The sequence below is a fragment of the Theropithecus gelada genome, chromosome 2 (genome assembly GCF_003255815.1).
Source record: "Theropithecus gelada isolate Dixy chromosome 2, Tgel_1.0, whole genome shotgun sequence".
Classification (NCBI taxonomy): Eukaryota; Metazoa; Chordata; class Mammalia; order Primates; family Cercopithecidae; genus Theropithecus; species Theropithecus gelada.
In genome coordinates this window covers 170507521-170521673 of record NC_037669.1, presented here as the reverse complement: position 1 = coordinate 170521673, position 14153 = coordinate 170507521, and the positions used below count along the sequence as shown (strand labels likewise).

Below are 14153 nucleotides of genomic sequence, written 5' to 3'. Positions count from 1 at the left end.
CGGCTTCCACATATGGCGTTATCTCAAATTACAGTGTTTCTAGGAAAAAAATTAGTATAAACATTTTTTTCTAGATCATATTCAAGATGCAACAGAACCTTTATTTTTCTGTACAAGTTAAACCTGACACACATTCTTAATTACATTAAGAATGTAAATTATATTTTATATATTTGGAAACTTAATGTCAGTTCACCAAGGAGTTATGGGGGATTGGAGGGTTACTGAGCACTAATGGTATTCAAATGATAACATTTATTTATTTATTTTTGAGACAGAGTCTTGCTCTGTTGCCCAGGCTGGAGTGCAGGTGCAATCTTGCCTCACTGCAACCTCTGCCTCCCAGGTTCAAGCAATTCTCCTGCCTCAGCCTCTTGAGTAACTGAGACTACAGGTGCCGGCTACGATTCCTGGCTCAGATGATGTATGTGTGTGTTTGTGTGTGTGTGTGTGTGTGTGTGTGTGGAGAGAGAAAGAGGAGAGAGTGTGTCTTGCTTTGTTGCCTAGGCTGGAGTACAGTGGCACCAACATGGCTCACTGTAGCTTCCACCTCCCAGGCTCAAGCAATTCTCCCACCTTAGCCTCCCGCATATCTGGTACTACTAGCATGCACCACCAGACCAGGCTAATTTTTAAATCTTTTGTAGAGACAGGGTCTCACCATGTTGCCCAGGCTTGTCTGGAGCTCCTGCGCTCAAGCGGTCCTCCCAATTCGGCCTCTCAGATTTCTAGGATTACAGGTGCGAGTCACCATGCTCAGCCTTGGATGATCATTTTTTGAATCTTTCTTTTTGATAAGCAAAGCATCCTAGCTTAGTTAATAATCAACCTCTGGAAGCTAAGTAGTATGTTTACACTCTCATAGAAAGAAGTTTCGTGATTTGATGACTGATAATTACATCATCCATCAGTTAATGTCTCTAACTAGGACTGCCAAATAATGAACTTCTCTCTAAATGACAATGAGAATTGCCAACAAATGAGTTCAGATGTTCACAGCATGCCAATTAAATCAAATGATTTCGTCAATTTTGGAGGAGTGAGTTGCCCTTTGCCAGGATTTCAGAGTGAGCTGAAGTGTGTGTTCCAGCTACAGCATTTCGTTAAGTTTGAATGCTGTGATTATGAGGTTTAATGGCACAGGCCAACTATAGCCCCTTTGCAGTAGATTTTTTTTTCTTTCCTCAATTAAAAAATATAGAGATGGAGGCCTCACTATGTTGACTGGACTGGTCTCGAACTCCTGGCCTCAAGTGATCCTCCCACCTTGGCCTCCCAAAGTGCTGGGATTACAGTCGTGAGCCACTGCACCCTGCCTTGCAGCAGAGTTTTCTTTTTCTAAAGAAAATTTGAGTGGCATTTTATACTAAAAGGCTTTATTTTCAGGTTATTTTTCCTATATAAAAATAGGTTGAAAACTATATGTATAGTGAAGATGTTCACTACATCAATAAGAATAAAATCAATGGACAAGCTAAATGTCTAGCCAACCTTCCCAAGGCTGAACTGAAATGATGTTGGGGCTGTGGAGAGTGTTGCTGGGTTAAAAACTGCAACATGGACTTCATCCTGTTTGGGGCAGCTTGATGGTCAAAGTGTAGCTTGTTGGTACATGTCACCCCCTATTGGTATTTCAGGCCAGCTTGATCCTTTTAGGACAAATCCAAAGAATTGTTTCTTCTCTGAATGATGAATATTTATAAAACTGATTTCAAAGATCTAACAGTTTGGCAAAAGATGCAGCCAAATTGCAGCCAATGGAAAACTAAAGGTCTTTTTAGACCAAAACCTTTTCTCTTAGAAAAGGTGTTGTAGTAGTTCATTCTTTTACAGTTTGTACCATTGGGATCAAATTCTTATCAAAAACTTCTAAAAACCTAAAATCGCCCTGACAAAGGAAGTGGTAATTATACAATTAAAATATCTATAGCAACAAATATTATTCTTATATGAAATCTATACATAAAACTTTTTATGGTAAAACTAGATTTCATATGCCTCATCTTCATCTACTAGAGAATGACAAAAAAAAAAGAAGAGGAGGAAAAAGAGGAAGAGGAAAGAGGAGAAGGAGAGGAAGAGGAAGAAGAGAAAAAAGAAGAAGAGAAAGAAGAGGAAGAGGAGGAGGAGGAGCAGGAGAAGGAGGAGCAAGAGAAGGAGGAGGAGGAAGGAGCAGGAGGAAGAAGAAAGAAGAAGAAATAAAGAAAAATTTCAAAAGTCTAAGTCGGTACTCTGGCCGAGCACCACAGCTCATACCTATAATCCCAGAACTTTGGGAGTCCAAGGCAGGTGATCACCTAAGGTCAGGAGTTCGAGACCAGCCTGGCCAACATGGTGAAACCCTGTCTCTACTAAAAACACAAAAATTAGTCAGGCGTGGTGGCAGGTGCCTGTAGTCCCAGCTACTCGGGAGGCTGAGGCGGGGAGAATTGCTTGAACCCGGGAGACAGAGGTTACAGTGAGCCAAGATTGCGCCACTGCCCTCCAGCCTGGGCGACAGAGCAAGATGCCATCTCGAAAAATAATAATAATAATAAAAAATAAAAATAAATACATAAATGGGCGCTATACAACAGAAATTTCTGTGACCGTCGAAATGTTTTCTGTGCTGTCCATTATGGTGGCCAATGTGCCCATTGAGCATTTGAAGTGTAGCTAATATGACTGGAGAACTGACTTTTAAATCCTATTTAAATTTTAAAAGTCACAGATGGCTAGTGGCTATCATATTGAACAGCATACAGCTAAAGTATTCTTCAGTGACCATTTGTGGGTATACAGCAAGGATGCTATTACATAATAAAGTGTCAAATGAATTGGTTGCAGTTGTGTGCAGATAACCATATTTTACAAAATCAATCAACTCAATAAGGGAATGCATTGTCTGTAGGAGAATTGTAAAACAACAAAAACTGGGTAAAAGTATATATATATATTTGTTTGTTTGTTTATTTTTTTTTCTTTTTTGAGACAGGGTCTTACTCTGTCACCCAGGCTGGAGTGCAGTGGCGTAATCTTGGCTCACTGCAGCTTCAGCTTCCCAAGCTCAGGTGATTCTCCCACCTTAGCCTCCCAAGTAGCTGGAACCACAGGCACATGCCACTGTGCCCAGCTAATTTTTTGTATTTTTAGTAGAGATGGGTTTCACCATCTTGCCCAGGCTGGTCTCAAACTTCTGAGCTCAAGCGATCCACCTGCCTCGGCCTTCCAAAGTGCTAGGATTACAGGTGTGAGCCACCAAGCCCAGTCTCAGTATATTCTTTTTTATCATCATCATATTCTGGCAATACTAAGCCATGTCAGTGACAAAATATTCTCTCTACCAGTGTGAACTGCGCTGGTTCCTGCTTCCACCTTGGTATACCAGCTGTTCTCCATAATACTTGAAATGTGTACAAAGACTAAAGAGAAACCAAGTGGATTAGTGTGTGTAGTAGACATTAGAGCTGTTCACAAATATTTGATTCTCTCTCTCTTTCCAAGCACTGGAAGATTTCCCCACCGTTTGTACCCAGGCATAGCCATGGGACTTGCTTTGAACAACCTGAGCAGAAGCTCTACAAGTTAGGGTGTTCTATGCCATGCTCTTTGCCCTCTGTCATGGACACCTCGCAGTGTTCCAGATAGTGTCTGTTCTAACAGTCTGGATTCTAGAGTGAGAACGATCTCTAAAAAACATGAAGTATGATCAAGAAACAAATCTTTATTATTTTAAGCCATTAAAATTTGGAGGTTGTTACTGTTGCCTCATTTAGTCTGCCTGATACAATAGACCCACTAATTTGGTTTAGAAATTTCAGAACTTAAAGATGAACTCAGAACTCAGAATTGAAAGGCGAAAATGAACAGTTGAAATTTGAAGAATTTATTCTACATAAAGTTACCTTCAAGAATCTCATGAGCAGGGCCAGGTTTGGTGGCTTATTCCTGTAATTCCAGCACTTTGGGAGGCCAAGATGGGCGCAGATCACCTGAGGTCAGGGGTAATAGGCCAACCTGGCAAACATGGTGAAACCCTGCCTCTACTTAAAACACAAAGAAATTAGTAGTGGCGCGCACCTGTAATCCCAGCTACTCGGGAGGCTGAGGCATGAAAATCACTTGGACCTGGGAGGTGGAGGTTGCAGCGAGCTGAGATCGCGCTACTGCACTCCAGCCTGGGCGACAGAGACTCGTCTCAAAAAATAAGAATCTAATGAGCAGAAAAATAATGAAGCATAGCAGAAATGAGCTAGCAACTACCTTCCAATTTATTAATGTAGCATGGTACATAAGGGAGGGGGGATTCTCTGATAGAAAAGTGGAAAGTCACTGTAAAGCAAACATCAATGCTCTTAAATGTACAAATGATGCTCAACTTTATTGAATTAGTTAGGGCCAAGCTAGGCTATGCTGCCATAATAACAAAACACAACTAATGCAGTCGTTTGACACAATAAAATCTTACCACTCATGCTGTCTGATGGGGTTGAGCAGCTTTCTTCCATCTTGCATTAATAGCTATGCTATCTGGATCACTGGCTTCCACAGTTGTGGGAAGTGTGGAGGAGGCACACCAACTGTTGTTTGTCTTGGAGGGAAGTAATATGACCCCAATGCAAATGAATGAGAGGCCAGGAAAACAATGTAGTTTAGTTGTGTTTTCAGGCGGGAGAAAAAGCTATGGTATGCACGTAGCTTTGCCTCTGCCATACTCAGAATGCAAAATAAAAGTGGAGAACAATATCATTTCCCCCTAACAGACTGGCAGTATCCCAAAATTGGATTTCATGTATTAAAGAGGGTGTGGATAAGCAAGTCCTCTCCTACTTTGCTGATGGTAGTGTAAATTGGTTCAACTTTTATGGAAGATAATTTGTCAATATCTATAAAAAATTACATACATATGATTTTTAACTCTGCCATTCTACTTCTTAGAATTTATTCTACAGATGAATAAAGATGTATGCACACATTTTTCTTTTTGTAATAGCACCAGATTGGAAGAAATTTAAATATCCATCAGTAGGGTCCATATCCAATGAATCATGGTACATCCACCTGATGGGATACCGTGCAGTTATACCAAAAGAATGAAGTTCCAGCCGGGCGTGGTTGCTCACACCTGTAATCCCAGTACTTTGGGAGGCTGAGATGGGCAGATCACCTGAGGTCAGGAGTTCGAGACCAGCCTGGCCAAAATGGTGAAACCCTGTCTCCACTGAAAATGCAAAAATAGCTGGATGTAGTGGCAGGCACCTGTAATCCCAGATACTCAGGAGGCTGAGGCAGGAGAATTGCTTGAACCTGGGAAGCAGAGGTTGCTGTGAGCCACGATCGCCTGGGCTACAAAAACAAAACTACATCTCAAAAAAAAAAAAGTTTCTCATGAGCTGATAAAGAATAAGCTCTGAGATACATAACTAAACAACAACAAAAAAAATCAACAATGTGTATCATATCCTACAACTTGGGCGAAAAAAGGAAAAAATACATATGTAGGCCAGGCACAGTGGCTCACACCTGTAATCCCAGCACTTTGGGGAGCAGAGATGCGAAGACTGCTTGAGCCCAGGACTTTGAGATCAGCCTGAGCAACATGGTGAAACCCTGTTTCTACAAAAAATACAAAAATTAGCCTGGCATCGTGGTGTGCACCTGTGGTCCCAGCTACTCGAGAGGCTGAGGTGGGAGGATCGCTTGAGCCTAGGAGGTTGAGGCTGCAGTAAGCTGTGAACGCACCACTACACTCCAGCCTGGGCAACAGTGAGACCCTGTCTCAAAATAAAAAAATATTGTTAAACTGATCACATTGCCTCCAAGGACGGGAACTAGGAGGCAGAAGAGTTTGTACTGTAGCGCCTATACTTATCTTTTGAATTTTTAACATTAATGTATTATCTAACAAAAACTTTAAGTTGGCTGGGCACAGTGGCCAACTGTAATCCTGGCACTTTGGGAGGCCGAGGCGGGAGGATCTCCTGAGGTCAGGAGTTTGAGACCATCCTGGCCAACATGGCTAACATGGTGAAACCCCGTCTCTACTAAAAATACAAAAATTAGCTGGGTGTGGTGGTGTGCGCCTGTAGTCCCAGCTACTCAGGAGACTGAGGCGGGAGAATCACTTGAACCCGGGAGGCGGAGGTTGCAGTGAGCTGAGATCGTGCCACTGTACTCCAGCCTTGCGAGAGTGAGACTCCATCTCAAAAAAAAAAAAAAAAAAAAAAAATAAGTGTATAGGATTTGAATTCAGTCTGTCACTGTATGACTTTAAGCAAGTTGCTTCATCTTTGTGTTTCCTCATTGGCAAAAAAGGATTAATACTAGTAACTGTACCTTTTGGGATTATAAGAAACCAATTGTTATTTTTTTGAGACAAGTTCTGGCTCTGTCACCCAGGATGGAGTGCAGTGGTGTGATTTCGGAGGCTACAGGTGTGCAACACCATGCCCGGCTAATTTATTTATTTTCTGTGAGATGGGCTCTTACGACGTTGCTCAGGCTGGTCTGTAACTCATGAGCTCAAGCCCACCTTGGTTTCCAAAAGTGTTGGGATTACAGGTGTGAGCCATCACGCCCAGCCAATTGTTGTTATTCCTAAAGAAAATTTGGGCCCGGTGTGGTGGCTCATGCCTGTAATTCCGGCACTTTGGGAGGCCAAGGCAGGTGGATCACTTGAGGTCAGGAGTTCAAGACCAGTTTGGCCAACATGGTGAACCCCCGTCTCTACTAAAAATACAAAAGTTAGCTGGACGTGGCGGTGTGTGCCTGTAGTCCTGGCTATTTGGGAGGCTGAGGCAGGAGAATCGCTCAAACCCAGGAGACAGAGGTTGCAGTGAGCCGTGATTGCTCCACTGCACTCACACCTGGGTGAGAGTGAGACTCCATCTGGAAAAAAGAAAAACTGAATAATCAATGTTGCTGTGTGAATTACATGCCATTACAGAAATAGTAAAGCAAATGGGAACAGCTTGTGAGGTGGTCAGGGCATAGCTAATAAAGTGATCCTTAATATTGGAATAAAGTTTTCCCATCATAAAGGTATTAGAAGTGTTTGGTGTATTTGAACAGCAAGGAGCCTGGGGTGAGGACAGCAATAGGACATAAGGTCACACATAGAAAGTGGAAAGATCATAAAAGCTATTGTGAGGACTTTTGATTTTTTTGCACAGGAGTACCGTGATCAATTTAATAGAATCCCTTGGGCTACTGTGTGGAGATTAAACTGTAGGGTAGCAAGGACAGGAACAAGGTTTTCTTGTAGAAAATGCTGACCTTTGGCCCGAACCCTTTCTCTTTCCCGAATTAGCCATGTGTAAGTTGTTCTTTGTTTTTAAATAGAGGTCTCACTATGCTGCCCAGGCTGGCCTCAACAAATCCTCCAGCCTGTCTCCCAAAGTGCTGGGATTACAGGCCTGAGCCACCGCACCCAGCTGAACAGTTTTAGATAAAAACTTAATTCATGCAATGATCAAAGAACCGAGAGAGTAAGTACATTTTATGCTACCTCAAATTATGTTATTTCTATAATCACATTTTGATGCCTTTTTGCTGGCTAGGGTATTTGGTTTGCTTTAAAGTACATTAGCACTAGAAGATGACAAAAAATAACAGAAAGTCCATTTCTTTTAATAGACATTTATTCCTTTAGTTGAACAACTTCTACACAATAAAAATGTATGACTTAAGATCTTTTTTTGTGTGTGTGAAGAAATTTAGGTCTCAAGAACTTCTATGAACTTGCTGAGTACTTCCTGGAATTCAATTAACTGAGCCTTTTGAAACCCCTAGAGAAGATCGGAGAAAATTGGTTCAGAGAAACGAGCATTTAGATTTAAGTCAGTAACGTCAGAATTTAGAATTGGGCAATTCCTTGTCTACCTTTTCTTTACACTCAAATCCACCCTGGGAAACAGTCTAGTCTCCTGGAAGACATGATAGAAACAGAAATGCAATGTGGTGGTATACTCAAAGTGGGAGCACAAGTGATGGCCCAACTTTGTGGAATGGTAAGGATTTTTAGGGTAGTTTGGCCAGGAACAAGAGAAGTAACTGCGCAAAACACATACGGTTGCAAACCATGCGCTTATGACCTTTTCTGTAGCCTATGGGAGTGCACAGAATGGGCAACCCAAGATGTTTTTAAGACTGACTGGACTAAGAATGAGGTACTTGTAGCCAACTACTTTCCCCTCTAATGTGACTGAAGGGATTCATAATGATCACAATTAGCATTACGGTTAAATGTTTTAGGATTGACTTCTCACACTTGAAAGGTATTTATCTAATGGCCACTGGCTTACCAGCTTCCCACCCTAGCATTCATTGCTAGCTTACCAATCTTAAGGCTAATTTTATCTCACATTCAATTTCAAAACACACCAGTATTAATACCACTACCACAAATCATTGAATTACATGAAGCCACAGCACTGAACTAGGGAGCTTTCACCTTTTTTATGTGAATTTAAAATGGTACTATGAAGGCAGAAGCAATTTTCTTCAGGCTAACCCAGATTTTCTAAAGCCCAGTTAAAAAAGTCTGTACCTGTCAAACTAAAAAAACCCAGCCACTTGAAAGTAAACCAGCACAGCATTGCCATCACCAACAAAGCTGCAGGTTTCATCACATGCACCAGACAAATCTACAGGGCTAGTTTCAGTTCTCTTAAAGAATTTATTTTAAACCTATTATACCACAGTATGTTTTATACACTGACATACAACTCCCTAATAAGATAAAGACAAAAAAGTTTATCTTATTAGAAACAAGATACACCACCACTTATTGTCTTCAAACATTATTGCACTTTAACTTTCTTAATTTGACAAAGCATTCAAGAAACAATCTGCAGACTACTTTTAACAGACAAATAACACCTGTAAGCAGACATGACTGTCCTAAATTGTTTATTAGGTATGAATTTTACAAACTTTACTTATATTAGCGGTAACGGTGGAGCTGGAGAGTATTGCGCCTTCTCCAAGCTGCCCGGCGAGAACCACCAATAGTGTGGTGGAACTTATGGCCCTTTCCAAGGCCACGGCTCTTTCGGCCTGCAGATGTCAGCCCACGCATCTCCCTGTGCTTGTGGACGGGTTTGGTGATCCATTGGGTGTCAGGATTTCTTCTGATAGCTTTATGGAATGGATCAATGAGGATAACCTCAAAAAATTTGTATGTGGAATCTTCTCCAACCCAGTAAGAATTCAGGACTCTCAGAGCCCCACAGTGGCGTCCAGCTCGCTCCTAGAATAGGAAAAAAGGCCAAGGTCAGTCTCCCACATTGCCCATAGCAGTGAGTCAGAGAGAATTTTAATTCTCAACTCTAGTTCACCACCAGACAGGAGTCTTTTACTACTCAAGTATTTACGAAGCATTTCTCCCTAGACTATCACAAGTATAACGAGATACAGTAAACTTGCTAAAACAACACACATATAGACTGAAACACATCATTCCCTCTTAATACTCCAGTCCTTACTAATACCTGGGTAACACAATTTAGGGTTTGAGGACCTTATCTTTTTCCAATACAACTGAGAGCTCAGCAACGTTTAGCTTTAAAAATATCTAGTATATATTTTAGGCTGTGCAGGCCACATTTGGTCTCTTCTGCATATTCTTGCCTTTAAAGCTTAGGTTCCACAAGTACTTCCAGTATATACACACACATCTGTAATAACGACTTACAAGTCTTTCAAGCAATTACTCTTTACCAAGATTAGTAAAAATCACAAACCCTATTTTATACACGAGACAGTTCACGTTAAGTACAATCAGAAGAGTTGCTTAAATGTCTCTCCCACCGTCCCCAGGCAGTATTCAATATAACTGCTACTCAAAACCATTTACCTCTGCAACGGACTGAAGGCTCCGAGCAAACTTCAGCTGGTTAACACCATGATGGACAGGCTTGCCATAAGTTGCACCCTTAGGAACTGGGCGTTTTCGGCCACCACGGCGAACACGAATCCTATATATAACGTAACCTACACACAAACACACACAAAATTAGTGATTTTATAGGAAGCCCATCAGGCTTAAGACTCAATGGCTTGTCATTAACACTCCACCAAAAATACTTCAACAGTAAGTTAATGCTATATAATGGAAAAAAATAAAACACATCCCACTCTGTCAATGTACTTTAGGTTACTCACACAGGGAGACACACAGTTTGCTTTAGTCTGAACTCATCCAGATTTGCAACCTTTGACGCACTTGCCACTTTAGACAACAAGTGCATAAAGTAACTGACCAGTGTTGCTAGCTCTATTCTGCCAAAGCCCTATGAGAAGAAAGACACTGGGGCAGCAGTGTTTTCCTACCAGCTGGTTTCCAACTTTCCTGGAATATAATTTTATCCTAGCATCCAGGCAGTCGATCACGTACCTTGCTTGGCCTTGTAGCCCAGTCGGCGCGCTTTATCAGGCCGGGTGGGGCGGGGAGCCCTGTGGAGAGCAGAGAGCTGGCGGTACTGCCAGCAGCGGACCCTCAGAAGAAAGCGCATGACATCAGACTGCTTCTTTCTCCATAGCTCCTGAATGTACTTGTATGCACCCATCTTGGCTTACCTGTGAAATCAAACTGGGTATTAAATATCATCCGCTTGAAGTACAATAAGACGACCCTACTCGTCCATCTTAGTTCCCCAACAAGCACAAGGAAACCGCCGGGAATGAAAATGGCTCTGCACCAACTGCCGGGGACAGCTAGCCCAACCCCCACCAATGCGCCCACGGAGCCGCGTTCAGTCACCTCCGCAACCCCGGCGCGGTGCTCGGCACGTTTTGGTGGGGCGAATGAACAGAGCCAGAGGTGAGCACCAAGGGGGCGGGTGGCTGCAGCAGGCGGCGTCCCCAAGGGGAACCTGCAAGGAGATGCCGCTGACACAACAGGGCAACGTACTGCTGCGGCCGCCGAGGATTAACTCTCGAGGAAAATGCATCTACCCCACCCAACCAGCAGTCTCTCTTTAGGCTGCCTTGTCCCGGGCGCCCCATTCGTCAGCCCCACGCTTCCTCCAGGATCCGGGCCCAGCTCAAATTCGCGCCGCCATCACATCTTCGCTCAACCCGCCCCGGGGGCCGCCTCTCCACCCCCTCGCTGTCCCGCATCCTGACCAAACTCTGGCCGCACAGGAGGGAGACCTATCTCGGAGGACGCAGGGTCCCCGGGCCTGGATGGTTGAAGAGGAAGACGATCAACGGCGGATGGAAGAGCAAAGATCTCCAACGCAGCCTACCTGATGGCTGCCGCCAGACGGAAAGGAAAGAGCTGTACTCCCACAATCCCTTTTAGGCTCCTCCCCCACCTCAGCCAACCTCTTTCCGGTGGAAAACTGCGGCCTCCCAGAGCCTCATGGGACATGTAGTTCCAGCATCGCGCCTGGTGGGCGGAGTTCTGCCGAGTGGGGCGCAGCCGCCCGTATTGTCCCGCCCCCTGCCCCGCAGGATTCCAGCCTGAGCGGCCAGGGTGCGAGAGTTGGCGGCGAGGCCTCGGTAAGCGAGCGTCGGTGACTGTCCCGCCGCGAGAAGAGGCAAATTGGGGTCCAGGTTCCAAAGCCGGTGACCGCGTACCGCGGTGAGCCGCTGTCTTTGAGGTCAGAGGAGAGAACAGGTTTATTTCACGCACCGCGGGCTCTCTTCCCGCGTAGTCTCTGCGTCTCCGCGCTGCGCTGTCGCTCTCTGGACCCCGCACGACGGGCTCAGAAATCTGGGCCCCAGCGCTGCGCTGTCCCTCTCTGGCCCCCGCACAACGGGCGCAGAAATCTGGGCCCCAGCGCTGCGCTGAGAGACCCCCCGACGCTTCGCCAGCCCCCCAGGGAGGCCTTCACGGAGTAGGGGCGTCGCGGGTGGGGGCGCTCGCTGTGTCCCTTCAGCTCCAGACTGCGTGAAGCTCCCGCAGGCCCCAGCTCCCAGGGGTTTTGTCCTAAAAAAGGGTCATGGACTGGGTGGATTGCAGGCGGCTTGGCGCTTTTTCTGCATACGGATTTCGTCCCAAAATTGCTAACATCAGAACCACAGTTTTTCAGAAAAGCAAATGTTTATTTGCCAAGACCTGTTTGGCAGGTGTGAATGTTTTAGGGAAGAAATGCCGAGAAAATGCTGGCATTTTGCGTTGCGGTTTTTTGTTTTTTGTTTTTTTAAATTAAGAAATAGGTTACTGGCTTATTTTGCTTCTCCAGAATATTTTCATTTTTGATATAGTCATGTGGTTTTAATTTCCTTCCAGATTCTGCGTTCGAATGTGGCAAAAGCTTAAAAGAATCGTTATCTCTTAATCGTAGCGGTTTTGATTATCTTTTTTCCTGCGTCATATTTTTCTTTCTTTTTAAATCACAGCTTTACGTTTTTAAGTGTCTCCATCTGGTACATTGATTGAGTCAACAAATATTTATTAAGTGTCTAATATGTGCCAGGCATAGTTGCTAGGGATGCAGCAGCAAACAACGCAGAAATTTTGGCCTTCTTGGAAACGGGCAGTAAGCAGAAGTAAGCTGTGTATTGGGTTTGGTGGTAAATGCTAAGGAAAAACGGTAAGGGGAGGGAAGTGATGAGGGAGTGTTAGGGGGTGGGGCTTGCAATTTGGGATGGAATGTCCAGGTTGTCTTTTAGAGAAGGTAACATTTAAGAAAGGACCTCAAGGATAGGAGTCTGGGAGTAAGAGTAGGGGTCTGATTCAGGCAGAGGGAAGAGTGCCAAGACTGGAGCATGCAAGGTGAATAGAGGAGCGGCAGGGAAGCAGTGTGGCTGAACTTCACAGTAGGAGAAAGTGGGAAATGATGTCAGAGAGGTGAAGTGTCTTACATGGACTTTGGATTTCATTGTAAGATTTTGAACAGAAGGGTGACTTCATATGGCGTACATTTTAAAAAGATAAATTGGATTGCTCCTTTTGAGGCTAAAGGGAGAGCAAAAATGGAAGCAGAGAGACTACTTAGGAAATTGTATTAGTCTTCCATTGCTCCTGTAACAAATTTCAGCAACTTTCTTGTTTGCTAACAATGCAAATTTACTGTCTTTTAGTCTGTAGATCAGACTAGGTCTGTAAATCTGTAAATCTCACTAGGCTAAAACCAAAGTGTCAGTAGGGTTGTATTCTTTCTGGAGGTACTAGGGGAACATACATTTATTCCTTGGCTTTTCCACCTTATGAAGCCTGCCTGAATTCCTTGGCTCTTGACTTCTTCCTTCATCTTCACAGCCAGCAAAACAGCATCTTCCAGTCACACCCTCTGCCCTCTCCAGCACTCCTATGTCTTTCTTATAAAGACACTTGTGATTACATTGGGCCCACCTAGATAATTCAGGACAATATCTTCATATGGAAGTTCTTAATCACACCCGCAAAATTCTTGTATGAGTATGTAAAGTAACATATTCACAGGTTTGGGGGATTACGATGTCTTTGAGAGACCAGGTGAGAGAACGCGGTGCCTCACCCAGACCACTTCAGTAGTGATGAAAATGGTAAGCAGTGCAGCCCTGTATGTATTTCAACAGTGAGGATGACTGACTAAAAAGTTGAATGCACTACTCTAGGTGCACTGCCTAGGGGCGTAGTCCAGCTCGGTAAGGTGCAGTAAAAATAAAATTTAAAAAGTTGGATGAATCATTTGGAAAAAAAATTCTAGTAGTGTGAATAATCACTGCTAATTTATCAATCAGATTTGCAGTTTTGTTTCTCAATTTGTAGTTTCTCAGTTAACAGTTTTACAAGATTTGGATTTGTGTTTCCAGTTGATTTTGAGATTCCTGAGGACAAGGGATGATTTCTGTTTTTGCCCCCTAGTTTGTCCCTGATAGCTGGCGTGATGGTAGGCCCTCACTAAATGTTTGGTAAATGAATAAAAGAATGGTAAGCTAGAATCTGCTTATTACATTTTACTTTGTGCAATATTGTGTGCAAAACCTGTTGAATATATTTTTATGTATGCAAATATATTCATATATAGATAAGTGAAAGTATTCCACACCATGCATAATGTTGACATAAGTAAATACACAGTGTAGGTGGTTTCCCCACATGACAGTATTTTTAGAGATTTATGACATCTCTCCTGTGATGTTAACAGTGTTTTGGTATTGTTTTTCTGGTTGGGTCAGAAAGTTGTGTTTTACTTGTAACAGTAGAATGACCCACTTACATAGACGAACAGAAGCACCAG

General features: G+C 43.5%; 3 protein-coding genes across 15 annotated transcripts in view; 2 read left to right on the top strand and 1 right to left on the bottom strand.

The window, feature by feature from the left end:
* NKIRAS1 (NFKB inhibitor interacting Ras like 1) overlaps positions 1-14153 on the top strand; it is a 62855-nt gene that overhangs the window by 22697 nt on the left and 26005 nt on the right. Inside the window, exon 1 of one of the 3 annotated variants that reach the window (XM_025375757.1) lies at positions 11356-11602. The exons of 1 other annotated variant lie outside the window; for it this stretch is intronic. The gene's annotated coding sequence lies outside the window, so the exon portion shown is untranslated. Of the gene's footprint in view, positions 1-11355; positions 11603-14153 lie in introns of those variants that run through there. One more of the 3 variants, XM_025375758.1, reaches the window with a different exon arrangement.
* On the bottom strand, positions 6790-11577 carry RPL15 (ribosomal protein L15). 11 transcript variants are annotated; one of them, XM_025375749.1, is made up of 5 exons: positions 11163-11277; positions 10376-10557; positions 9836-9972; positions 9179-9229; positions 6790-6867 (listed from the first exon to the last, which is right to left on the bottom strand). In XM_025375749.1, the coding sequence occupies exons 2-5, from the start codon at positions 10545-10547 to the stop codon at positions 6790-6792; spliced, it is 438 nt and encodes a 145-aa protein (XP_025231534.1). In that variant the 5' UTR covers positions 10548-10557; positions 11163-11277. The 11 variants fall into 11 exon arrangements, with proteins under 11 accessions (XP_025231534.1, XP_025231533.1, XP_025231524.1 ...); XM_025375739.1 differs by lacking the exon at positions 6790-6867 and adding an exon at positions 7608-7766 and having other exon boundaries at positions 8919-9229; positions 11229-11577; XM_025375748.1 differs by lacking the exon at positions 6790-6867 and having other exon boundaries at positions 7607-9226; positions 11229-11577.
* On the top strand, positions 10558-11879 carry LOC112619411. The gene is made up of 4 exons (XM_025377384.1): positions 10558-10892; positions 10963-11262; positions 11358-11484; positions 11640-11879. Exons 1-4 carry the CDS (start codon positions 10714-10716, stop codon positions 11877-11879), a joined length of 846 nt encoding a protein of 281 aa, XP_025233169.1. The 5' UTR covers positions 10558-10713.